General features: G+C 39.8%; 1 protein-coding gene and 1 pseudogene across 2 annotated transcripts in view; both read left to right on the top strand.

The window, feature by feature from the left end:
- Positions 1-27,382, top strand: part of ARB2A (ARB2 cotranscriptional regulator A) — a 423,315-nt gene extending 395,933 nt beyond the window's left edge. For both annotated transcript variants that reach the window (XM_037032445.1, XM_037032446.1), the window contains one exon: positions 25,277-27,382. In XM_037032445.1, the coding sequence (XP_036888340.1) occupies positions 25,277-25,419 (143 nt within the window). In that variant the 3' untranslated portion in view covers positions 25,420-27,382. The remainder of the gene's footprint in view (positions 1-25,276) is intronic.
- Positions 7,524-9,144, top strand: LOC118977509 (glyceraldehyde-3-phosphate dehydrogenase-like; annotated as a pseudogene).
- Positions 27,383-27,870: the final 488 nt, after the last annotated feature.

Here is a 27,870-nt window from a genome sequence, read left to right as displayed (position 1 = left end):
CAGGGAAAAGAAATTCAGAAGTTAACTGTATTATTCTTGCAACTTTCTGGTAACTTGTTTTAAAGTAAATTTTATTTTTTAATTTAATACTTCTAGGTTTCTTCTTTTAGAATATATTCAAATCACTTTTTTAAATATTTTATTTATCTATGTATTTTAGAGAGAGGGGACAGGAAGGAGGAAGAGTGGGAGAGAAACATCAATGTGTGGTTGCCTCTCATGGGTCCCCCACTGGGGACCTGGCCTGCAACTCAGGCATGTGCCCTGACTGGGAATGGAACCAGCCACCTTTTGCTTCACAGGCCCGCGCTCAATCCACTGAGCTACACCAGCCAGGGCTCAAATCACTTTTTTCATAAAACTTGAGCCATTATATTCTGAAATAAAATGTAAAGTATTATCATATATAAGTATGCTTTGTCTTGCATACATAAAATAGAAGTTTAAAATTCAAGAAAAAAATAATTCCCCAAATTCCAAAAACTGTTTTCTAGCAATTATTATAGATACTACATTTTAGTGTCTTAGGGTAGCATCACCCCAGATTTTTTAACAGTTTCTTTGTTTCATCTTTAAAGATAAGAAACAAGATTTTTGCACTTCAGTGTACTTCACTGAGACCCATGCTGCCCCTTGTCCTTTGGCTGACCTTTCATGTCAGGAAGAGGTGTGAGTTACATAAAAGTGAAAATGTTGCTTTCTGTGTGGAAATCTACAGCAAGCTTATTATGCTGTGTTGAAGAAAATTGTTCTTTTAAAAAATACGAATTTGGAATAGTTAAACAGAAACCTCCTGTTTAGGAAATGACCTATTGATTGGCTATCTCAAGTTAGGAGCATTGACCTTGAGGCTCTTTTCTCCATTGGTTTGCATTGATGGTTTATGAAAGATTGCTGTCTGTAGTCAGCTAAGAGCAAATGCTCATCATCTATACTCCAGATACATTCAAGGTGATATTTTAGCAAAATAATAATCATAATGATGATACAGATAGAAAAAACAGTACACAGATATCTTAGCACTATTGTACTAACCTATGCCATTAATAGTAACATTCTGTATTGCATTAAGTTCTTCCATATCATATCGCTGCAGCCTGAGTCATTAGTTCTTTTTGGTGACATGGCTACTATGCTAACTTACATGTTTAGCGTCCACCTTTAAAAACATAATCAGGAAAACTGAATCTGCCCTAGCTGGTGTGGCTCAGTGGATAGAGTGCTGGCCTGTGAACTGATACGTCGCTGGTTTGATTCCCAGTCTGGACACATGCCTGGTCCCCAGTTGAGGGCGTGCAAAAGGCAACTAATCCATGTATCTCTCACACATTGATGTTTCTCTCCCTCTCTTTCTCCCTCCCTTCCCCCCTCTAAAAATAAATAAATAAAATCTTTTTTAAAAAAGATTCTTACAACAGGTTTTCACCTGAATTTAAAAGATGAAATTAATAAGTGAATGAAGAGGAAAGGAATGCCTACAGAAATTAAATAGAAAATTTGCAGTAAATGTTTGTATACTTTTTTGGCTTTGGTATACTGTTGGCCTATCAGTGAGAAAAATTCTTTCCAGTTGAAACTGTTCTTTTGTTGGGCCATCCATGTGTTTCAGTCTTTGGTCAACAAAAAGTAATTGTGATATTTCCTTAACCCTTCAAAGGATTCAGTCTATAGTTGTGAGAGAGAGAGGTATATACATATATGTATATATATTTACATATTTATCCTTATTAAATTAAGTGAATCATTTATTATTTAAACCCAACTTTGATACAGTTAAGCTAACCAGCTCAGGAAAGAATATGAAAATGAAAAACTTCTTAACAACAACAAAGTATCTTCTAAAAGTCCACATCAGTACACTGAAGATAGCTATCATTTTTCCACTTACTGTACCAACACAAGCTGATGGGGTATATCTCATTACTTTAAGAAGAAATAAGCAGTCAGCTGCTTTAAACTGAAACTATCAACAGGTTTATATTCTCATAGCCCTGTACTGTAAAGTTTCAGAGGCTGGCAGTTGGACTCAGCTACTTCAACAAACATTTATCAGGAGCCTCTGTGGTCAGGCACTGCCCTAGCACAATAGGAATAAAGGGTGAACAAAACACAATCCCTGCAATCATGGGTCTTATTTTCTTATTTACTAGCACCACAGTTGTTAGAAAATTTCATAACTTCACCAGACCTGTTTCCTCATCCGCAAAGTAAAGATAATACTACCTACTTTGTAAAATTATTCTCAGGTTTACATAAATTAGTGTATTAATGTGCTTAGTGCCATGCCAGGAACATAGTAAATTCTCAAATCATTTTAATTTTTATTTCTTAATAGTGATAATAATTACTAGGACTGTATATTACAGTCATATTACAACTTTAAATTTACTTGCTTAAAATGGAAATTTACAGATTTTCTATATGCTATGGACTATTTATTGATAGTGATTTGTGGCTGGAATATCATACCTAGGCTGAAAGTTTTACAGACATGCCATCCAAGGTGGAGACTTCTGTGTCTATTTATCCACATATTGAAGTAAAGTCAACACTATTATTTTTAAAATCTTGGCCCTTCCTCCTCCCAGGGACTCCCTCAACACTCCCACACACACCTTTTTGTAGAGAATGGCCATCTATTTAGGCACATATCCTGTTAGCCTTCATGATTTGAGGGAATATTAAAGCATATTGGTGACTACAAAATCGCAAAAATAATCTGTCACCCAAGTCCTTGCCAGACAATATAACCTCAGACTTTCTGTTGCTCAATTCTTATTGGGAAAAAATAAAAATAATGTAGTTATCTTAAAAAATACAATTATCTAAAGGAGATACAGTCTACCCATTCCTTTAGATGTGCTTAATTTTATCTCTTGAGCAAGCCAAACAACCACAGACTATTAGGTCACCTGAAAGACATTATCTTTATGTCCTCTGAGTTACTTCTCCCAAGTTGCTCTTTAGTGTTGTGTCAAAAGTTTTCACTAAGGTACAAACATGAAAAGCATCTGTTCTCCACGACTGCTTTGCTTGTAACATCTAGATGCAGTGACTCATAGTCGATTGTATTACCCTCTCTGTATTTGTGAATAGGAAGCTCACCAAATTATCAGCCATCATCTGGCAGTCGTACAGGCGTTTGTATTATTAATCTTCGTGTGTTACTCTTACCTTACCCCTGCCTTTATCCTATTTCTCTATTTCTCTTACTCTGTACTCCTTTTTCCTTTCTTTTTAAAAATAGTTCATATATTTATTTTTAGAAAGAGGGAAAGGGGAGAGAGAGGGAGAGAAATATCAATGTGTGGTTGCCTCTCGCATGCCCCACACTGGGGACCTGGCCCACAACCCAGGCATGTGCTCTGACTAAGAATCGAACCAACAACCCTTTGGTTTGAAGACTGGCACTCAATCCACTGAGCTACACCAGCCAGGATTTGTTTTTCTTTTGGTCTACTATAATATATATGTAAGTCATTTCAAATTATTGTTTTCTTCTTCTTTTTTCTATTACAGTTGTCCAAATTTCCCCCCCTTTGCCCTCCTCTATCCAGCGCCACCACATCTCCCCCGCACCCACAGTCAGTTCTCACACTGCTGTCCATGTCCTTGGGTCATTCATACATGTTCTTTGACTAATCCCCTCCCCTTCTTCCCACCATTCCCCTACCTTTCCTCTGGCAGCTGTCAGTCTGTTCCTTGTATGCATGTCTCTAGTTCTGTTTTGCTCATTAGTTTATTTTGTTCATTGGATTCCTCTTATAAGTGAGATCATATGGTATTTGTCTTTCACCGCCTGGCTTATTTCACTTATCATAATATTATCCAGTTTCATTCATGCTGTGCCAAAGGGTAGGAATTCCTTCTTCTTTCTTTGTGCTGCACAGTATTCCATCATATAAATGTACCACAGTTTTTTAAATCCATTCATCGACTGAAGGGCACTTGGGCTGTTTCTAGCCCTTGGCTATTGTATATAGCACTGCTGTGAACATAGTATAAGTCCTTTTGAACTGGTGTTTGGGGATTCTTAATGTATATTCCCAGCAGTGGAATCACTGTCAAATGCTTCTTTCAATAAAGGATTTGAATGAATAATGATTAAGCAAACAAGCAAAAGTAACACTTCTACTATATCCTTACTATGATATCAAAATTTTCAATATTAAATAGTTGTAGAAGTGTAAGGTTTTAGACTCCCTTTTTCACAATTTGTAATTTTTTTCTAGTAAATGGGTTTTCTAATAAATTTAGGCTTTCCTAATTTCACAGCTTCTTTTAGGAAAGTTTTCCACAGTCCATGTTTCTACTGATGGATATACATTTTTAGATCAAAAGCATGGAAATCTGACCAACTGAAGAGAGATAAATCCTCCACCTTAGTTAATCTTATAAGTTGCTTTTCAGGCCTTTCCCATCAGTATGATTTTATTTTATTTTATTTATTTATTTATTTTTAGAGAGGGGGAAGGGAGCAAAAAAGAGAGGGTGAGAAACATCAACATGAGAAAGAAACATCAACTGATTGCCTACTGTAGGTGCCCGGACCAAGGACCAGTCCCACACCCAGGCATGTGCCCTGACTAGGAATCGAACCAGCAACCTTTTGTTTTACAGGCTGATGCCCAACTGAGCCATGCTGGTCAGGGGAGTAGGATTTTTTAAAATTTTCTCTGTGAAATAGAAATAAAGTAATAGATGCCATCCACCTAGAGTAATAACCAAATGATATATTTGAGATTCTTTGGGAAATAATTCGCATCCATTGCTGTGTTAACAGTATCCAAGTAATAATTCTGATCCTGATTTTAAAACACTTGCAGGAGAGGGACTTACAGTCAAGATAGCACCATAGGCAGACATGGCTTGCCTTCACACAACCACATCAAAATTACAACTAACATATGGAACAAACATCATTCAGAAACAGCAGAAACCAAGTGGAATAGAAGTCTGACAACTACAGAATCAAAGAAACCACATCCATCCAGACTGGTAGGAGGGGCACAGACACAGAACAGGCTGGTCTCTCACACATGTGCGGTGGATAAAAATTTTGGAGGAATATCTTGGGTGTGAGGAGTCTCAGATTCACCCAAGGACCCCCAGCCCAGGGCTCCAGTACCAGGAAGACAAGTCCCCACAAATTATAGCTGCAAAAACCAGCAGGAATGAAGTCAGTGGAAGAAACTTCTGGAGTCCCAAGCAATTCCTCTCAGGAAACCCACACATGGACTCACTTACTCAGACTCACTGTGTCTGAGCTCCAAACCAGGATAGCAGCTTGAAAGGCACCAGTGGTATATGGGGAGAAACTGAAGTGTCTGGCATCAGGGCAAGCAGAGGCCATTCTCCCTCTGCTGAGCCCTCCTACCACAGAGCCAGCAAGCTGGAGCCATATCTGAGACTTCATCAAATCTGCTAACACTGTTTGACTGGCCTTGGAGATTCCCAGAGACTCCACCCCACCTAACTTACTGGCCCACCCAAGCTCCTCTTCTATATGAAGGACTAGTCAAGGCTCAGGCTTCACAACTTTCTAAACCCTATCAAACGAGCAACATTGGGCCTCAGTGAGCCCCAGGCCCAGCACTAGCAGCAGCAAGCCTAGATTCATAGCCTGGCTTCTCCTGGTAATCTACAAACCCAGCACAAGTAGCAGCCTTCTCAGATTGCTTTATAGCTCAGGCAGGGTGATCCCTGAAAAAAACACAGCTGGTGGCTCACCTTGCACTGTACCACTTGAGACACCCAGGGCCAACCCATCCAGTGGAAAGCTACAGACCACATCAGAGCACCACCACCCTGTTTCTGCTTAGCTCATCCTCCATGGAGAGTGGGGGTTCATGGTAAGTGGTCACAGCCAATCCTTGCAGCTAACTGAGCTGGGTAAATCCCTCCCATTTATCTGCCAACAGCAATCAAGGCTCAACTACAAGAGGAGAGCACACCTTGAGTCCCCAGCTTGGGTGATAGGGGAGGCTATACCACTGGACCCTACAGGATACCTGCTACATTAGGTCACACTATGAAGACAGAGTCAAAGCAGCTCTACCTAATACATAGAAACAAACACAGGGAGGCTGCCAGAACAAGGAGACAAAAAGAACATTGCCCGAGTGAAGGAACAAATCAAAACTCCAGAAAAGAGCCAAAAAAAATGGAGATAAGCAATCTATCAGATGCAGAGTTCAAAAGACTGGTTATAAGGATTCTTGAGAAGCTTAGTGAGGACCTCAACAGCATAAAAAGACCCAGTCAGAAACAAAGGATACACTAATTGGAGTAAAGAACAATTTACAAGGAAACAGAAGGAGAACGGATGAAGCCAAGGATCAAATCAATGATTTGGAACATAAGGAAGCAAAAAAAAAAAAACAATCAGAACAAAGAAGAAAAAAGAATCAAAAAAAAATTATAGTATAAGCAGCCTCTGGAAAAATTACAAGAGGCCCAACTTTCATATTATAGGGGTGCCAGAAGAGGAAGAGAAAGAACAATTAATTGGAAATCTATTTGAAAAAATAATGAAAGAAGACTTCCCTAATTTTGTGAAGGATATAGACATCCAAGTCCAGGAAGCACAGAGAGTTCCAATGATGGATGCAAAAAGGCCCACTCCAAGACACATCATTATTAAAATGACAAAGTTTAAAGATAAAGAGAGAATCTTAAAAGCAGCAAGGGAAAAATGTTAGTTACCTACAGGGGAGTTCCCATAAGACTATCAGCAGCTTTCTCAAAAGAAACTTTGTGGGCTAAAAGGGATTGGCAAGAAAAATTCAAAGTCATGAAAAGCAGGGACCTCCACCCAGCAAAGCTATCATTTAGAATCAAAGGCCAGATAAAGGGCTTCCCAGACAAGAAAAAAACTAAAGAAGTTCATCGTCACCAAACCATTATTGTATGAAATATTAAAAGGACTTATTTTTTTTAAGATCAAAACTATGAACAATGACATGGCAAAAAATACAATTCTATCAACAATTGAATTTAAAAAACAAACTAAAAAACAAGAACAGAGACAGAATCCCGGATACAGAGAGCATTTTGATGGTTGCCATGTGGGAGGGAGGTATGGAGGAATGGGCAAAGAGGTAAGGAGATTAAGAAGTACAAATAGGTAGTTACAGAATAGACATGGGGATGTAAAGTACAGTATAGGAAATGGAGTAGCCAAAAAACTTATACTCATGACACCTAGACATGAAAAATGGTGGGGGATTGTCTGAGGGAGTAGAGAGTTCTGGGTGGAGAAGGGGCAAAAGGGGAAAAATTAGGACAACTATAATAGCATAATCAATAAAATATAATTTGTATAGATCCTATTTGGAAAAATTTTTTAAAAATACTTAGGGGAGAAAAGGATCTTTTTGGCCCTATAATTCAATTTAAAATGTTATTTTGAGTCAGTATACAAAGCAAAAAAGTGTGAATAACATGTACTTGCCAAATTTTGTAACATATGTAAAATATACTTTACATTCATTACAATATCTCAAACTCCAGGATTGTAAATATTTTATAAACCCAGAAATAAATTTAATTCCAGAGGAGAAAATTTCATTCCTTGACAATAATGGAAGATTTCATCCTGTGGGTCTTCTGGACGATTCAGAAAAACCCTTATGGAAAGCTTGGTTAGAGATTCAAAATGTCTTTTTGGAGTGAAGTTCCATAAGGATGCAGTAAGGATAATTAATTATAGATATTTTTGTAATTCTTTGGCCATACCTGGTTCTGTCCAGTTTTTATCATGAACCAGTCCTTAGTAGAAGTTATTGATAATTTAAATGTTCATGAGCTTTCTCTGTCCTGATACTCTTGAAATATTATCTGGTATTAAAGAACAAACTGAGCCACTCGCTGCTCCACCCATATGACAGACAGCTGCGTCTTCCTGCGCAGTGCCAGCCTCAACCCTGAGGCAAGATGGTGATGGTCAGAGTGAATGGATTTGGCCATATTGGGTGCCTGGTCACCAGGGCTACCTTTTACTCTGGCAAAGTGTATGTTGTTGCCATCAATGACCCTTTCATTGACCTCACCTACCTGGTTGAGGTATGTTCCAGTATGATTCTACTCGCAGCAAGTTCAAAGGTACAGTCAAGGCTGAGAACGGGAAGCTTGTCTTCAATGGAAAGTCCATCTTCATCTTCCAGGAGTGAGATCCCGCCAACATTTAACGGGTCAATGTTGGTGCTGAATATGTTGTGGAGTCCACTGGTATCTTCACCACCATGGAGAAGGCTGGGGCTCACTTGAAGGGTGGAGCCAGGAGGGTCATCACCTCTGCCCCTTTTGCGAATGCCCCCATGTTTGTGATGGGTGTAAACCATGACAAGTATGACAGCTCCAAGAAGACTCCCAGCAGTGCCTCCTGCACCACCAACTGCTTAGGCCCCTGGCCAAGGTCATCCATGACAACTTTGACATTATTGATGGACTCATGACCACAGTCCATGCCATCAGTGCCACCCAGAAGACCATGGATGAGCCCTCTGGCAAGCTGTGGCATGATGGCCAAGGGGCTGCCCAGAGCATCATCCCTGCTTCCACTGGCGCTGCCAAGGTTGTGGGCAGGGTCATCCCTGAGCTGAACGGGAAGCTCACTGGCATGGCCTTCGCTGTCCCCACCCCCAATGTTTCAGTTGTATGTCTCACCTGCTGCCTGGAGAAAGCTGCCAAATACTATGACATCAAGAAAGTAGTGAAGCAGGCATCACAGGGCCCCCTCAAGGGCATCCTGGGCTATACCGAGGACCAGGTGGTCTGCTGCAACTTTAACAGTGACATCCACTCCTCCACTTTCAATGCTGGGGCTGGCATGGCCCTCAGTGACCACTTTGTCAAGCTCATTTCCTGGCATGACAATGAATTTGGCTACAGCAACAGGGTGGTAGACCTTGTGGTTCATATGGCCTCTAAGGAATAAGAGCCCCCTGGACCACCAGCCCCAGCAACAGGAAGAGAGACCCTCAGCTGCTGGGGAGTCCTTGCTCCAAATTGATCCCCCAACACACTGAAACTCTCCTGACCTCCAGTTTTTATCCTAGACCCCCCTGGAGAGGAGAGGGGCTTAGGGAGGCTGGCCTTGTCATTTACCATCAATAAAGTTCATTGTATCCCTCCCCCCAAAAAGAACAAACTGACAGTTACAGGAGAGGAGTGGGAGAGGGATAATAGGGGAAGGGCCATCAAAGAGCATCAGGTAACAGGGAGCCTTTATGACCAGTAGTCAGCAACTAAATGATAGTATCTGACAGAGGCAGGTCTTTAAGTATATCATCAAAAAAAATCACCAGAGTAGAAAATGTAATTTTATGCTAGTTTTATATTATTCACAATAATTTACTTTATGTGATATTTCATTTCATTCATTAATAATATGGATACATTTGAGGCTATTTTGTTTATAGTTTAAATTTTTTAATTTATGACTGAAGGAAAGAAAAGTTATCAGAATTAGAAAAAACAAAACTGAAATTATACACATACGATATGATTGTTTATGTAGAAAATTCAAAATCTATAGATAAAATTTTAGGATGAGAAGGCTAATTTAGCAGTGTTGCTAAATACAAAATCATTATACAAAAATCAACTGTATTTCTACATATCAACAACAAGCAGTTAAAGATCTATTTATAGTAGCATCAACAAATATGCAGCACTAAAGAAATAAAGCTAAGACGCATATAGTGTTCGTAGATTTCATCACTCAACACAGTAAAATGTCAGTTCTCCCAAATTTATATACAGGTTTAACATAATTCCTTTCAAAATCCCAGCAAAAAAAAATTTTATACATATAAACTTCTGAAGTACCCAAAACTACCCTCACTTCTGATAAAAACTGCATGTGAGTGTCCCTACGACACTTTTAGACTTGACCATTTGCCAGGAGGACGACTCACAGAACTCATTGAAAGCTGTTATACACAGTGACAATCTAGTACATCAAAAGGTACAGATTCAAATCAGCCAGGGAAGAGGCACATAGAGTAGATCCAGGAAAATTCCAAGCATGAGTTTCCAGTTGTCCCCTTTCAGTCGAGTCAAGTCAGAGACATTTCCATCTCCTCCCAGCAACAGTGTGTGAGAATACACAGAGTCTTGTCTCCCATCCAAGTACTAACCAGGCCCGACCCTGCTTAGCTTCCGACATCACATGAGATCGGGTGCATTCAGGGTGGTATGGCCAGAGACAGAATACACAGAGTATTGTAAACCAGGGAAGCTAAACCAAGCCTTGGTGTCCAGAGTTTTCATTGGGTCTTGGTTACATTGACATGGTTGACCACCTGCATGACTAACTGTAGTCTTCAGATCCTCCAGAGCTCGAGCTGATACCTTTTGGAGCAAGGTCAGTAAATATATAAACAAGATTATTCTTAAATTTATATGGAAAGGCAAAGGAAGTAGAATACCTTAAACAATTTTGAAGAAGATTCAAGTGGGAGGGATCAGTCTACCCTACATCAACATATTACTGGCAAATATACAAAGAAACTAGGTCACCTACACATTACTAGAAGGAATGTAAAATGGTTCAATGACTCAGGAAACAGTGTGGCAGTTTCTTGAAAAACTAAGCATGCAGCTAATATACAGGCCAGCAGTTGCACTGTTGAGTATTTACCCCAGAAAAAAATGGATATTATTTCACACAAAAATTTGTACAAGAATGTTTATAGCAGCTTTATTTCTAATAGCAAAAAACAAACAAACAAACAAACAAACCTGGAAACAACCCAGCTGCCCTTCAACAGTTAAACTGTGGTGTATCCATACCGGAACACTACTCAGCAATAAAAAAGGATCAAACTCCTGATACAACCTGGATAAAAATCCAGAGAAACTAAGTTTACAAAAGCCAGTTCCAAGACATTCTTGAATGACAAAATTATGGGAATAGAAAACATAATAGTGGTTGCCAAGGATTAAGGATGGGTCTGGAAGGGAAGTAGGCGTGGCTATAAAAGGACAACCTGAGTGATCTGTATGGTGATGGAAATGTTCTGTAGCATTGTCACCACCCTGGATGTCGTACTTTACTGTGGTTTTTACAAGGTGTTACTATTGGGGAAATAAAAGGGACACTGGATCAGTCTGGCTTATTTCTTACAACTGAATATAATCTACAATTATATCAGAATAAAAATATAATTATGAATTAATGTACCTAAAAAATTAAATACAAATTCTTTATGGAAAAATGATAAAACTTCATTCAGAGACGTCAAATATTATCTAAATAAATGGAAAGAGAGAGCATTTATCTTTTTGCTCTGTCCAGTATGGCTCAGTTAGTTGGAGCATCATTTCATTAAACCAAAAGGTCAAGGGTTAGATTACCAATCAGGGCACATGTCTAGGCTACAGGTTCCATCCCCAGTTGAAGTGCACAGGAGAGGCAACCAACTGATGTTTCTGTCTCACATTGATGTTTCTCTCCCTCGCTCTCTCTCCCTCTCTTCTGCTCTTTCTAAAATTAGTAAAGTGTGTGCTCAGGTAAGTATTTTATATATATATATATACATATATACATGTATATATATATATATGTATGTATGTATATATATATATATGTATATATATATGTATGTATGTATATATATAATGTTCAGCAATTGAAGCAATTCAGCAATTGAAGACCCAGTATTGTAAATATACCTATTCTCCCAAAATTTGTCTATAAGCTACAATTCCAAGTCATTAAGTGACTGGGATAATCTATAATGGCCACTTCACAACCTCCTCCTCTCTCTTTCTAGCTACAAAGCAAAGAGCTGTGATTTTGAAAGTCTGACAAAACAATACAAAATGATGCTGTGGACACAAAAGCTCATGTAATGATTCATCCATATATTCTGAATAAAAATAGCTTTTATTCTTTGCTTCATCAGTTCACAAATTTTTACCCTCATGACCTTCTGTATGCCTCCATTTCCTTAATTTCAAAATGGGAGTCACCATTAAAAGACGGAGTCTGGCAAAATGAAGGCCTGCTTGAGTGTGGTTGGTAGGGTAATAATATGGCTGTAATGATTTATAGTTTTAAGTTGAACATTTCACCTAAAATGTCATATGATATGCTTGAGTGTGATATTGTTATGTTACAGAGCTACATGCTTATGATCTTGTAATAAAAAAGAGGTGTTATTTGTGCCAGATCCTGTAGTGTAAAAACTATAGAAAATTTCTAAGATTCTATGTTTTGTTATATTTTAATAACATTTAATAAGCATCAGTTTTCTGGTGAATTCTGTTCCAGACAGTTGTTTATACAACAAACACCTGTTAAGCCTCAACTGTAATTTATGAAGGAAATGTTTGGAAGCATTGCCTCCAAAGGATTTGGAGACAAAACAAGGTATTTGTCACACATGAAGTGACTGGCTAAACAAAGCATGTATATGGTAATCTAGTACACACCATATATAAAGTACTGAAACATGAAGAAAGGGAGTAGTTGGTATGAAGTAAAGGCAGTTTATTAAAGGAAGTAAATATTGAAGTGGATCTTAAAGCAATTAGACATTTATCTTCTGAAAATTATTTTCATTTTCAGTGCTTAACCAATTTGTAAATATTGACTATATTTGTCTGTAGTAACTTTGGCCTATCACAGCCTCTCTGAACTTTAGATTTTACCTGTGAAATGAAGTTTTATCTAGGGTCTTATTTTATATGTAATATTTTTTCTATATCTAAATTTGGACCAAGCCAACTCCCTTTTGGGATTAAAACGCAAGCTCTTGAACAGTTAGATTCTCTGACTGTTCTCAGGTCTGACCCTTTCCTAAACCTCTTGATTCTAGTTAAGTTGTATTTACATTTTAAAAGAGATCTAGCCCATGCTTTCAGTATTTGTCTGTGCTCATCAACTAGTTGCTAATGGACTGTGGATCCCTTTGTTGGAGGCTCAAGAAAAACACTCTTCTTCTTTATTTTTAAATATATTTTATTGATTATACCATTACAGTTGTTCTGTTCCCCCCCTTCATTCCCCTCCACCCACATACTCCCTCCCCCACCATTCTCCCCCCCTTAGTTTATAACCATGTGTCTCAAGTTCTTTAGATTCTATATTTCCCCCACTATTCTTGCCCTCCCCTATCTATTTTCTACCTACCATCTATGCTATTTATGCTATTTTCTGTACCTTCTCCCCCCTTCTCCTCCTCCCACTCCCCTGTTGCTAACCCTCCATGTGTTCTTCATCTCTATGGTTCCACTCCTGATCTAGCTGTCCTCTTGGTTTGCTTTTGTTTTAGGTGTGGTTGTTAATAACTGTGAGTCTGCTGTTCCTTCTCTGTTCATATTTTTCATCTTCTTTTTCTTATATAAGTCCCTTTAGCATTTCATATAATAAGGGCTTGGTGATGATGAACTCCTTGAACTTGACCTTATCTGAGAAGCACTTTATCTGTCCTTCCATTCTAAATGAAAGTTTTGCTGGATAAAGCAATCTTGGCTGTAGGTCTTTGGATTTCATGACTTGGAATACTTCTTTCCAGCCCCTTCTTGCCTGTAAGGTCTCTTTTGAGAAATCCGCTGACAGTCTGATGGGTACTCCTTTGTAGGTGACTGTCCCCTTATCCCTTGCTGCTTCTAGGATTCTCTCCTTCATTTTAGTCTTGGCTAATGTAATTATGATGTGCCTTGGTGTGTTCCTTCTTGGGTCCAACTTCTTTGGCACTCTCTGAGCTTCCTGGATTTCCTGGAAGTCTATTTCCTTTGCCAGACTGGGGAAGTTCTCCTTTATTATTTGTTCAAATACGTTTTCCACTCGTGGCTGTTTCTTTCCCCCTTCTGGTACCCCTATAATCCGGATGTTGGAACGTTTAAAGATGTCCTGGAGGTTCCTAAGCCTCTCCTCATTTTTTTGAATTCTCATTTCTTCATTCCTTTCTGGTGGGATGTTTTGTTCTTCCTTCTGGTCCATTCCATTGATTTGAGTCCCAGTTTCCTTTCCATCACTATTGGTTTCCTGTGCATCTCCCTTCATTTCAATTAGTTTAGCCTTCATATGTTCCTCTAATTTGTGACTATGTTCCTCTAATTTGTGACTATAATCTACCAGTTCTGTGAGCATCCTGATAAATAGTGTCTTGAATTGTGCTTCTGAGAGGCTGGCAATCTCTTGGTGGCTTAGAGTTATTGGCTCTGGGACTTTGAGTTCTTCTTGCGCCATCTTTTGGGCTGTTCATGCCTGTTACATAGCAGGATCAGAGCCCTAGGTGTTCTCTAGAGCAGGGCAACTCAGTCATTGGGTTGTGACGTGGTATGTGGGGGCGGGGTCAAAGAGGAGCAATGGGTCCCCTCTACCGCCTGCCGCCTCGGCCCCTACCAGCCCCTACTGGAGACGCAGCTGCCACCGTCACCGGGCCCATGTGTTTCATCCCACTGCACGCAAGTATGCCACCGCTGTCAGCCCTCGCCCCCTGGGGCCTGCGTGGTCCTTCTCACTGTGCGCAAATGTGGGACTGTGGTCAGTCTGCCCCACACCCTGACTGGGTCCGGGCTCCTTGCGTGCCTAGGTCGGGAGATCTGTCCTGCCCGACCCTGCTTCGCGGCTGGCTCCGCCCCTCTTACTGTCCCGGTTGAATGGTTAGTTGTGGTCGGACTTCCGTATAATTCAATTTTCTGTTCTTTGGCTGTGTCTTTGTTCTCCAAACCTTTGTTGTATTCAAACTTGGTTGTGGGAGAAGGTACAGTGTTTCCACCTATGCCTCCATCTTGGCGGAAGTCACCTATATCAACACTCTTCTTCTTCAACTTTAATTACAGAGTGACCAACTGTCATTACATTCCAGATTTGAAGGAATTTATTTCTAATGCTAAAAGCTAATATGCACTTCAACATAAGGTATAATTTATCAGTCTATGTTGAAGATGAGTAAAGTTTGATTACTGCCTTCAAAACCTTTACAATGGTAATCTTTTTTTCTGTTGGCCACAGTTCAGAATCACCAGACTCACAGATGCTCAGTTCCTGAGATGCTGAAAAGGTTCAAGCAATATCAGTCGAGCTGGCCCTGGGAAAATAGGGGGTACTTACAGAAGAAAAGTGGAAGGATAACCCCAGGGAAGAAATAAGACTGGAACTAGAAAATGGGTTAAGGAATTTCTAGTTAATTTTATAGAGTAAGAGAGCCACTGGATATTTTTGAGCAGAGAAAGAGAGAAGACACAAATAACACTTTAGAATTTTTCATCTGGTACCAGGGTACAAGGTAGAGGAGAGACTGAAGGCACTGAAATTAGTTGAGGATATTTCTGGATTCTAGATAGGTCATTAAATCTAGAGTGATTACGGGGGCGGGGGCTGGAATAGAAGCAAGAGGTTTGGAAAACTGCTGAAGTGTAATTGTCAGGGTTTGGTAACTGACTGATCAGGAGGCAGCTAACAAGGGAAGAGAAAACGCAAAGATGGCTGAGAGGCTCGGAGCTAAAGTAAAGAGAATGTTGTGTCCATTCACAGGAATGAAAAGCTCAGTGGAAAAGCCTGCCTAAAGAATAAGCCCACTACCTGGCTGGCGTAGCTCAGTGGATTGAGCGCGGGCCTGCGAACCAGACAATCGCAGTTCGATTCCCAGTCAGGGCACATACCTGGGTTGCAGGCTGGTTCCTTGCAGGCTAACTCCCAGCAGGGGACGCACAAAAGGCAACCATACATTGATGTTTCTCTCCCTCTCTCCTTCCCCTCTAAAGATAAATAAATAAATAAAATCTTTAAAAAAAAAAAAAGAATAAGCCCACTAGTTAGTTACCTCTGGACTGCATGCCGAAATGGAATGCTGCAGCATTGTATTATTCCCTGTCCAGTACCTTCCCACCACACACAACAGTCCACACACAACAGTCCTTCTAAAGACCAAGAAACCTGAGGTATCAGCATATATAACAAGAGCAGAGTTGTTTAGGAAAATGTGATTTCTAGTTCAACTCCATTTTTTTGTATCTACTACATTGAAGTATTATTTTATTAGATTCTCAACTCTTACTGAATATCACTATTACTGTATCATACATTGATTTATGTGAGCTACCAGCAAGTGGATTTTATATTCCAAAATGTGTAGGAGAAGAGTGAGCCCCAGGGAATGCTGTAGAGGTGGGAGAGGTTAGTAAATGCAGTCAGGAAGGGTTAAGTCCATCATCCTAACTCCCCACCAGTCCCTTCACCACATGCCAAACAGTGTACTTTTTAAAATGCTTGAAATTCAACAGCCCTTCCATTACACTTGAAATAAAATTTAAACTTTTCACTATGGCCTGTGCGACCTCACATGGCTTGGAAGCTGTCCACCTCTCGGAACCGTCTCCTGCCACCTTTCCTCTCCCCTGCCGTGCTCCATTCACTCCGACTTTTCCATTCCTGGGCTGTGGGAGCTCTTTCCTGCTCTTGTTCCAGGTTTCTGCCTGCAGCACTCAGCCCTGGGCCTCCACCTGGCTCTTTCCCATTCAGGTTTCAGGTCACAGGTCTTCTCCATCCAGTCCATACTGAGCACCTGCTGACCACCTCTCCTCATCCCACCTACTCCTCCTCATTTCTTCACACCCCCCTATTGTGTTTTATTCACAGTGCTTCTGACACTCTGCCTGTCACCCCTACTAACATGTGTGCTACAGAGCAGAGCCATTATATGCTTTGCTCACCACTGCATCCACAACCCCAAGACATAGTGCCCAACGTACAATAAATACATATATGAATGTATAAATTAACCAACCACAGCACCTCTGGAAAAATTGTCTGCCCACAAATAGAATAGAATCCACAATTGAGAGAGGAGGACAACAGATATTGAAGTACTTAATGTTTTATTTTGTTTAGAAATACGGAAAGTGTTTTGCAATTTATTCTCCCCCCTCAGATATGTGTACGTGCACGCACACAAACACACTAGCAGCCATAAGCCATAGGATACCTAATTAGGAACAGATAGCCCTTTCTGACTGTTATTTGAGAATGAGGCCCAGTTCAGTTCTTTGCTGATTCTGTTGGGAATAATCAGATCAGAAACCTGTGCTTATGGGAATAACCACTGTTTGCAAACAAGGTTCTTTGCATTCCCTTGTTTAGTGCTCTGTGCTCCTACAATCCCTTGTTACAGTTACTTTTGAAAATGACAAAGGGAAACTGAAAAAAGAAAGCATTTACCAACACCTGGGCTCAAATGTTGAAGGGAAACAGTATCATCCATGGAGGCCAGGCCTTGTAACAACAGTAAGAGTACCATATGAAACTTTTAATGAGAATTAAAACCAAAGAAAGCACTTACACACCATCTGTCTGGGTTTGATAGGCCATTGAAACATAAAAATGTATCTGTCTTTTATGGTCTAGGAGATGGTTTATTAGAAAGGTCTGCCTGATTCGATGCCAGAGATCCACAGCTACTGCAGGCTGTCTGCTATGCCGCAGAATAAGTTTCCTTTGTACACCTGAAACTAATATAATGTATGTCAGTTATACTTTATTGAATCATTTTTTTAAAAAAGAATTAGTTTAGCCATGGCTGGCATAGCTCAATACATTGAGTGCAAGCTGCAAACCAAAGGGTCACCTGTTCGGTTCCCAGTCAGAGCACATGCCTGGGTTGCAGGCCAGGTCCACAGTGGGAGAGGCAACCACACACTGGTATTTCTCTCTCTCTCTCTCTTTTTCCCTCCCTTTCCCTCTCTAAAAATAGATAAAATCTTTTTTAAAAAAAGGATTAGTTTGCCTCCCAGAGTTGTCTTCCTGGGTCTTAAGCTAACCCTATATGACTCTGCCCCACAACCCTCTTCCCTAGATGAGAGACATAGAAAAAAAGCAGAAGGAAAGCGCAGGCTGCCACAGAAGCTGCAAATGACCCAAAAGTTTCTACCAGTGATTTTTTTTAAAGATCTTATTTATTTATTTATCTTTAGAGGGGAAGGAGAGGGAGAGAAACATCAATGTATGGTTGCCTTTCATGTGTCCCCTGCTGGGAGTTGGCCTGCAGGGAACTGGCCTGCAACCCAGGCATGTGCCCTGGCTGGGAATCGAACCTCGATCCTCTGGTTCACAGGCCTGCGCTCAGTCCACTGAGCTACACCAGCCAGGGCCTTCTACCAGTGATTTTATGTCTTTGTTTCAGCCTATCTCTTATCTCTGGTCAAGTTTGATGACTTGCCTTTAGGGTCTCAACACAACCTCCACTTTAAACAGCTTGCAACAGTGTTAGGGATGGAAAGGGACTTGCCTGTATCTTACACAGGTAATTTAACGGGGTAATGCAACATGTTTACTGACCTACTCTTGGTTCCCTTACACAGTCTCAATGAACACTCTACCCCACTCCATTTATTACCAGTCACCCAGTGTGGCTGGGTCCCACCCACAGTTGTGCTTTCAAACCTGGAAAGTCTCTATTAGGCACCCTCCATGGTTCATATATTGGTAAATTTGGATTTTTTAAATTATGTTCTCCTTAGAAGCTGTAGAATTCATTTGAAAATGAAATTTAGTAATATCTTTTTAAAAGGCACATTATTTTTCAGTGCTCTGGTATTTCTCTAATTCTTTATAACTTCTAAAAATAACTGCTGGTAAGCTCATAAATCCATTACTAATCCCACTGGGACTCAATAATGCATATTACAAACCTCCTGATTTTTATATATTAGATTTTCTCAAGAGTTCCCTTATCTGTTATTATCAACATAGCTATATTGACAAGGTCTTCATTACTTCCTAATTGCCCATATTTCTTTTTCTTGTTAAAGATCAATTTTTAAAATCAAGCCTTGTCACTTTGAAAAAATCATAGACATATTATCCTGTTAATATTAATGTTTCGTGTCTTTCTACTTTTTTTCACATACCTTTTATTATAGGAAACTTACTAAATGCATTCCTTACCTTTTGTTTTAAAAACTAATGCCTTTGTTGTGAGTGGATGGAGGGTTGTCAGTGAGGGGTAGGGACACATGCTAGTTTTTCCCCCTGATAAAATGACATTAAAATGATACTTCAGCCCAGGCTGGTGTTGCTGAGAGGACTGAGCACCAGCCTGTGAACCGAAAGGTTGCTGGTTCTAGCAGGGCACATGCCTGGGTTGCAGGCCACGTCCCCAGTTGGGAGCATGTGGGAGGCGAATGATTGGTATGTCTCGCACATTGTTTTTCTTTCTCTCTTTCTCCCTCCCTTCCCCTCTCTCTAAAAGTAAATGAGTAAAATGATACTTTATATTCAAAGGTAACTTTGTGAGCAGTCATATTCCCTATTCTAAACCAGACCCTAAAATGTAAGTTATGCATAGATTGTAGAAATTATTCCATGACCTTTTGGACTAGGACCATGAAAATATAAGATGACTAGCAATAATTAGAATAGTAAATGGCTGACCAAGAAATTCTTCTAAATTATCTCTTTGGTGAGAACTTACTTAGACTGTCCTAGTAAGCCTAATCTCTTAACAAATCGTGTGTGTGTAATATCACTTAAAAGTGATATTTTTAGCCCTGGCTGGTGTAGCTCAGTGGGTTGATCGCGGGCCTGCGAACCAGACGATTGTGGTTTGATTCCCAGTCAGGGCACATGCCTGGGTTGCAGGCCACTTCCTGGTAGGGGACACACCAGAAGCAACCATACATTGATATTTCTCTCCCTCTCTCCTTCCCTTCCCCTCTGAAGATAAATAAATAAAATCTTTTTTTAAAATTTAAAAAAATTTTTTAAATGATATTTTTTTCTCAGAGAATTCTTCAGTTTGTCAAAAGATTGATTGAAGAAGTAAATAACCTACTTCTTCCTTTAAAAATATTCTACTTACAGAAATTACATTTACATATAACTTTTAAAGACATCTACTACATAAAATGAGGTACAGCTTCAGATTGTCTACATTTGCCAAAGTAAACACATCAGGAGTTTGGCTGCTAACTCAGTAGCATATTTTGGCATGGTTTTTGCCCTCTCCAGGAAAAAAAAGTATGAGTACTCAGACCAAGTGAAGAAGAGTGTGGACAAAGCAGACTTGGAAGAAACACTTGGATTGCCATCATCACAGGAAGAAGGGGAACAGACAAGACTGGAGATATAGCAATGTTTTCTTCTCTCTTATCCTACTCTTTGAGAATTCCACTCTCAGTGCTATTTCCCACCATTTTTGTTTAATTTCTAAATTCTATTACATAAATGTAAGCTCCCTCTTTCTCAATTCCATTATAAGACACTTTTTCTTAAATATATATTCTTTTGGGAAAAGAAATGAAATGTTTTAGCAATTTGATCTTTCTTATATGATTCATAGTCTCATCCTTTACACTTAAAGTTTCTGATTCTTTTGACCATTTGTGCTCTCTTCACTGCTTTGAAAATTGCTACATTTCATTTTTTAAAAACAAGTGATAAATATTCAGTGTAGTATTTCAATTGAAAGGTCCCCTGTCTCCTACTTTTTGATTATTTCATAATGAATCACATCATTAACAAATTATATTTTTGGAAGAAACATTAAGAGAAATAAAAGGCATTTTATTGTCTGTATAAGCATAGAGTAGGATTCAGATTATAGGGGAAATTAAGCTCTAATGTAATAAAAAATAATCAACTTCATTTTTATTTAAGTTGACCCTTGATCATCTATATAGCTCCTATAACAACAAATATTACACATTGCTTTTACTACCCTGAAATAAAATCTAAAGATAACATAACCCATCTACTAATACAGTTGCTAAATTATTGTAATGATCAGTTAACACATAAAAAGAATAAAAGGGAAGCAACTCACAATAAAACTAATATGCATATCAATTAAAGTGCTCAGGAAATCAACATGAGAAGGTATAATATAGTAGTAAGATACTTGGTCCTGTGCATAGAATCACCATGAATTCAACACCTACAAAGGCAGGTGTGTTTACTGGCAACTCAAGTGCAATGGGCAGAGATTGCCATCCGTGATGAGATTTTATCATGTGGTAAACCACTTTGGGTAATATTCTGAACAACATAAAGTACAGAATCCCTTCAATTTACATTATAGTTGGGTTACTAGAAAAATCATGCCAAAAGTACTTCGAGATTATTTGTTAAACAGATCTAAATTCTAAGCCCATGTAATTATACACAGGTTTTTGTGGGGGGTTTTTTCAGGTATGCATAGCTGGTGGAACATTTAAAATCTATGTCTGGTACAGAACAATTCATAGTACTGTACTGCCTCGCAAACTGCAGGATGTCCACCATCCCAGGCCTCCTCCTCCCAGTAAATGCTAATAACTCTTCCAATCATCTTGACCATCAAAAATATTCCTGCAAATTTCCAAAATGCCCTGGAGGCCACTACCATGCCCATTAAGAACCACTGATTGAAACTGAGCAAAGACACATTTTTGTAACAAGGAACTAAGATCCTGTACATTTTATTTTAATACTGATTTGATTTTATGGATTAGGAAACTGAATGTGCCCCAGAGGTAACTTATCCATTAAGAACAAGGCTTTCAATCCAAAAGGATACAAAAATCATTCCCTGAGAACATGGCAGGTGCTTAATATGCAAAACCCTACATTATGGGAACCTCTCTCTGTTAGTAAAATGGTGGTTTGAAAAGTGGAAAGAAGTTCATAATCCCTAAAAAGAGGAGCTTCAGATCAGGGTAGAGTTGCACCAGAGGAAAGACCAAGCACTATCAAACCATGTCTGTCTCCTTCAAATAGCATGGTTGATACCAAATGGAATAGTTTCCATGTCACCTACAGGTCATTGCAGCTTATTGATAAGTGCCTGCTTTTTTGGTCAGCCTGAACTTTTCCTTTTTGTATTATTTTATGAATAATATAATGCCCTAATGTTTGTGTCCTGGCAATTTTCCCTAAAGTGTTGTATGTTTTTAATTCTAGAAAGCTTCTCTTGAAAAGTTTTCAGACTCTAAGCATTGTTATGGGTAGATATTTGTATTAACTTGTAAATATTTTAATTGAACTTTGGTTCTAAATTTTTGAAAATGGTCTCCAAACATGCTCTTGAAATGTGTATATTCAGCCCCAGGTGGACATGCAATTACCTACCTTCCAAGCGCTATTTTAAATTTATTAAAAATCTACTTTAAAATATATAAAATAGAGCCCTGGCTAGCGTAGCTCAGTGGATTGAGCACAGGCCTGCGAACCAGAGGATCGCGGTTTGATTCCCAGTCAGGGCACATGCCTGGGTTGCAGGCCAGTTCCCTGCAGGCCAACTCCCAGCAGGGGATGCAGGAAAGGCAACCATACATTGATGTCTCTCTCCCTCTCTCCTTCCCCTCTAAAGACAAATAAATAAATAAATTTAAAAAAATAAATAAATAAAATAAAATAAAATATATAAAATAGAAAGCCATTTTTTCTATAAAATATTCATGTTAACACTCCTTAGTTTGAGGAGGATTTTCCCTCCTCCATCCCATTCTCTGTAATTCAGTTTCTAACACACCTTGCTTATAACCTTTATTCCTAGCAATTTTCTTTCCTCTGACAAAGCACACATTCTCATTATTTATACTCTTAAATTACAAGGGTAAATGTTGAGAGCCAGTGCAGATACTTAGTTATCTCAGGGACTTTGGTATTTTCAGCCAAGGGCTAATCAAGCAGAGAGTAATCATAAGCTAAAACTAAAAAGCCTTTGTAGTGATGTTATCACTAGGGAAATTTGTTCATCCTTCAAAAAGATTGTCATCAGGAAAGAAAAAAAATGATAAAGGAGTTAAAAATGCTTCAGACCGTTGACTCCTTGGGTCCCTTTAGATTCATAGATTGAATTGGTTTTTAAGGAGTGGGAGGAATTATGAGAAGAGTTCCCTGAGAAAGCTCACAAATTGATCCTAGTCTTGGTAACACTACTAAGTGTTAAGTGTGATCACTGTGGAGAAAATGCCAAATGAGCCTGGAAGCATGGGAAATGAGAAGGAAAAGAGACAATTAACACCTTTTTTTTCTTAGTGTTTGGGGATTGCCAGGTAGTATGCGTCTGAGAATAGTCTTTCAAAAAGAAGAAATACAATTGATTTTAAAATATTTTATTATTATAGTCCTGGCTGTTGTAGCTCAGTGGACTCAGTGAGAGCCTGTGAACCAAGGGGTCATTGGTTTGATTCTCAGATAGGGAACATGCCTGGGTTGTGGGCCAGGTCCCCAGTGAGGGGCAGCCACACATTGATGTTTCATTCCCTCTTGTTCTCCTTCCCTTCCCCTCTCTCTAAAAATAAATAAGTAAAACCTTTTTTAAAATATTGAAAAAATATTTTAGCATTGTAAATGCAGTTAGTAGTTATTGTTGAAATGAAATTAGAGTTGCAAGCACTACAGAAATAGGGACAAGCATTTCATAAACCTCCCCAGAAACTGGGCTCTCTTCTAGATAGACCCACAAAATATTATTTAAAGTTTATGTCTGAACAGGTGAGAACTGCTCACTTGGGTTTGGAGAATATAAATGCCTTCAAATTCAAAATTATAATGATAAATATCTGGATGTTATATATATTTTTAAAAACTTGAAATTTACACACCTATTGATGCAGACAGGCATATGTGTAATTTCTTTCCTCAGGAATTATATTAAGACGTCAAAATCCAGTCAGTCATTTTAGGATTTGCCAGGATAAACTTCACACTCATCTCTCTCTCCCATCAAGTGGCATTGAATTTTGCCTAAAATGAGTAAGCAGATAGAGAAATGACCTCATTTTTAAGCCTGAGTGCAGTAATGTTTCTCAAGGATATGACTTCAATATTGGGTGTTAGTTTCAAACGCTGGTTTGCAAAAGCCATTCTGCAGAGGAGAAGAGGATGGAGAGCATCCTTATGAGGGCACCTGTAAAGAGACCCTTTCTCTGGTAGGGCCAGCTCCCAGGGCTAAGTCACAGACTGTAGCCTTCTGCTCTCTCTGGTCGACCGCAGCCATAGCATCCTTATTGTTGTAACTCCGAAATTGTGATACTGTCACAAAACTGTTGCTAGGCAACAAATGTGGTTACCAGGTCTCAGCGAATAGCTGAAGGGGAAAGCAAAGTGTTGCACCATTGTAGAGTAACCATAGCAATGACCTACTATTACAGACTGAAGAATTATCATTAACAATGTTAAAGTATCAGACAGAGGCCCTGAATCTGGAGACTTCCAGGCAGTATCTTTCTGCATAATTGGGTGATGTAGGAAGAGATTTCAAGTGTCTTAAAGTTACTCATTATTTCTATGGGAGAGTCTTAGTAATTACCTTTATTTTTTAATTTAAAAATTGTTTAGTTGTGAGTCTACTGGTAAAATGATATAAACTATCTCAAGGAATCAAAAGCAAAGTAATGCCCTCATCTGTTACATATACATCAATGTTATTTTTTGCCTGTTAAAATCAAAGTGGATTGGATTTGGAAGATACTGTATGGTTAGTATTGAATTGAAACCACAAAGAGAAGCTGTGGTAAAATAAAATAACCCTGTAAATTAACAACTAAGCCTGCATTTTGTAAATTGAATTTCTCCTGACAAAATAGGAAGTCTAGACGCTCCTTTAATAGTCACTGCTTTGAAACATTTTTTTCTTAGCTTTTCAAAAACTGCCCCCTAAAATCTGTTTGGGGGGTTGCTTTTGTTTTTGTTTTTGTTTTGTTTTGTTTTTAAAGTAGCCTGCTTGGACACTTTCGTATCTGGCCTTCATTAAGCGTCCTGTACAATTTGGTCTCAAAGGCCTCGCGGAGGCAATTCTAACAGCACGCTATCTGGAGAGGCAAGAAAAACCGGACTAGTTTTTTTCTCCTGGAAAGCAGAGGAACGATGGTGCTCGGAGTGGGTGCACAAGCCGGATTCCGCGCACGAGGGAGACCAATCCCCGCGCGCCGGGAGCCTGGGGAAGTGGGTGGTTTCGAGGCGGGGATGGGAGTGGCCCTTCCTGCCTCGAGCCTCGATTGGCCCGGAGGGGCTGAGGCCCGGCGGGGGGGGGGGGGGGGGGGGGGTGCCGCTCGGCTGCTCCAGGGCGACCCTCGGGGACGTCCCCGCCGGGTCCTGGCGCCGGGGACTCGATGGGGCTGAGGCGGGAGGCGGCGGAGGGGTCCGGATCGTCGCCCCGGAGGCCGAGGACGCGCGTTTGGCGGACGTCAGCTCTCCTCCGAGCCCCGGGGCCCAACGGAACGGCAGGTACAGGTGGGCTTCGGGGGCGGGGCGCGGGGGCTCGGCCTGGCGGCGGCCGCTGCACTTGTGGCGCTCCGGAGCGAGGCCCCTCCTGACCGAATCTGTGTTTTTCTGCAGGCACCGACCGTCATGAGCTCACCTCCTGGAAGAGCTTCCCGTCTATTTTCAAGTTCTTTGCGGAAGCCTCTGAAGCCAAGACCAATTCCCTAAAGCCGGCTCTGACGAGGCGCTCGCACCGCATCAAGCACGAGGAGCTGTAAGAGGACAGCGAGCGAGACGGGGAGGGGGCGCCGCAACCCACGCTCGAGCCGCCACCCCGCTCCTGACGGCTCGTGTCGGCGAGCCACCTCCCAGCCGCTCATTAGATTGTTTTCTTCCTAGAGCACAGGGTCGTGATATATACATCTAAATAGCGTTTTGCATTATTTCTAGATGAGTGCAACTGTCAAAGCAATATGGGTTCACTGGTCGTGCTTCCTGCGGGGCCGCGCCTGGCTTCGCGCTGCCCGTCAGCCCTCAGATGAAGGCTGACAGCGCCCTGCCCGGGCGCGGCCTGCGCGCCTCTAATTGCCCGGACGGAGCCGCGCGGGCGCTGTGGGGCGAGCGGTGTCTGCGCGGTCCTACCGCCCGCTGCCGCGCAGCCGCTGGCCCCTTCCCCGGGCCGCAGCCCCCCTTAATCACGTCCATTTTTTTCGCCCTCTCCTCTCCTAACTGAAGCAAACTTTTAGTGTAGACTTCAAACTTCCCCTTTCAGTAGCTCACTGAGAGCATCTTATGCTTTTTTTTTAAAGGACGTCCCCCCCCCACACTCACACACACCCAGAAAAGCCAAATTTAAATTGAGAACGTGAATGCTGTGATTGTACTATGTAGTTTGGGGAGCGCAAATTGTTCTCTCCTAACGATCTATTTTCATTTCCAGACCAGAAGGAAAACTTTGCATAAAAAAGCTATGGAGTACCAATGCACATTACCGCTAAAAGTCCTTGCTAGTTGAAGTGACATTTTATTACACAAGTTTCTAATTTCACAAGATATTATTTAAAACAAACATAATGAAGAACAAATATTTTAAGTATATGTGTGAAAGCCCCCTTTTCAGTGGAATTTCTAATTTTATCATTAAAATTGACTTTTCAATATATAATGTATATTGAGTGGCATTGTAATTTAGGTAGCATACTTGTTTTGCTTTTTAAATCCTAAGGTGAAGAAAGTTTGTTTTTGTGGGTAACCCTAACTGAAACAATCTATTCTGATCTTTCATGGAGTTAGATCCTTTCAAGGACGGGATTTTTCATCGTCATCAGGGAAATGAACCTGTGTACTCTTGAACCTTTTCCTTCTGAAAGACTAAGTGGGGCTAAAATAATTCTTTTAGTTTGCTGCTGCAACAGAAAGGGAAAGGCCTGATATGAAAGATTTCTCAATCCAATAGCAATTGTTTGTAGTCCACCTCCTCTGTAGGGTTTTGCCCTACAGTTTCAACTGTTAAGTATTTTAATCTAGCTAAGATCTGCCCAACACTGTTGGGTATTAGAAGTATAATAAGTTAAGATTTTGCTGATTTTTACATTCAAATATTAAATCTTAACATTATCTTTAATTCCTTGAAGAATTTAATTACCCACTGAATATTCTATTTCTAATAGTTAAGGATCTGAATTTAATATTCAACCTTTTTTCCAAGTATATTCAACAGTATGTCTGCCTTATTTGAGGACATGATAAAATGTACCCAAAATGACTTAGAACTGTCTGATTCCTCAGAAAAAAATTACAAAATAACCACCTCATGGATAAAATGTTTTTATAGTATGAACAGATTTCAGCAAGTTTTAACACTGATAATATCTTTGTTTGTATACAAGTACATTAATTAGTTCTTAGAGTTTTAATAATAGCAAATTCAAGTGATCTTTTTTCAATGATTATAATGCATATCTTTCTATGTTATTATAGCAGAAACAACATAGGAGGAAAACTCAAAACATATTGTTCAGCTTCTGGATAGGTCAAAGTGTATAACTCCAACAATGTCAAGCCCCTTGTTCTGCAATCTTCTGTTTCAGAAGTAATGATGAACTATATAAGCTAATGGTAACTTCCACTGAGAGAATTTGAGAATTGATGTAGATTGGATATATTTTTCAAAGTGTTATAAACTGTGTGGTGTTTTCAGTACATGAAAATGCTCACAAGAAACTAATTTTGTTTTGTTTTGTTTTTTTAAAAACCCGTACTTGTGCAATGCTAAATTTGTGAGCTTCTGCAGCTGAATTAGAGCAAAGGAAATATGCTCAGCTTATAAACCAAATTATTCCTGTTCCTTCTCTTAGATTTTCTCACATCTCTTTAAAAAAACTTTACTTTTAACTAGAATAAATCACTGTTAAATTGCCTTTAATACTTTAAAACCACTGGGTTGTTAGGCCTTATTTAACTATCTATAGGGCTATTTGCAAACTTAAGTTGTGTAAATGTAATTTCTACTTGTGGATCTGAGCTGTAACCACCCGGAGAGAACTAGGCAAACCATCCCAGACCTCCAACTGGTAACTGATAAGATTCCTTGTAATGTAGAATTTTTTTAACCTGTTGATTATGGGTCTGTTGATGTAAATGTAATACTATCCTTCACCTCACTTTTCCTGGAGTAACAGTGATCAGTTGGTGGAAGCCCGCCTGTTTGGAAGCGACAAGTGTTCATA

The sequence above is a fragment of the Sturnira hondurensis genome, unplaced genomic scaffold (assembly GCF_014824575.4).
Source record: "Sturnira hondurensis isolate 20B ecotype Veracruz unplaced genomic scaffold, ASM1482457v3 Scaffold0021354, whole genome shotgun sequence".
NCBI lineage: Eukaryota > Metazoa > Chordata > Mammalia > Chiroptera > Phyllostomidae > Sturnira > Sturnira hondurensis.
Note: the sequence above shows the minus strand (reverse complement) of the source record. Positions and strands in the feature narration are given on the sequence as shown.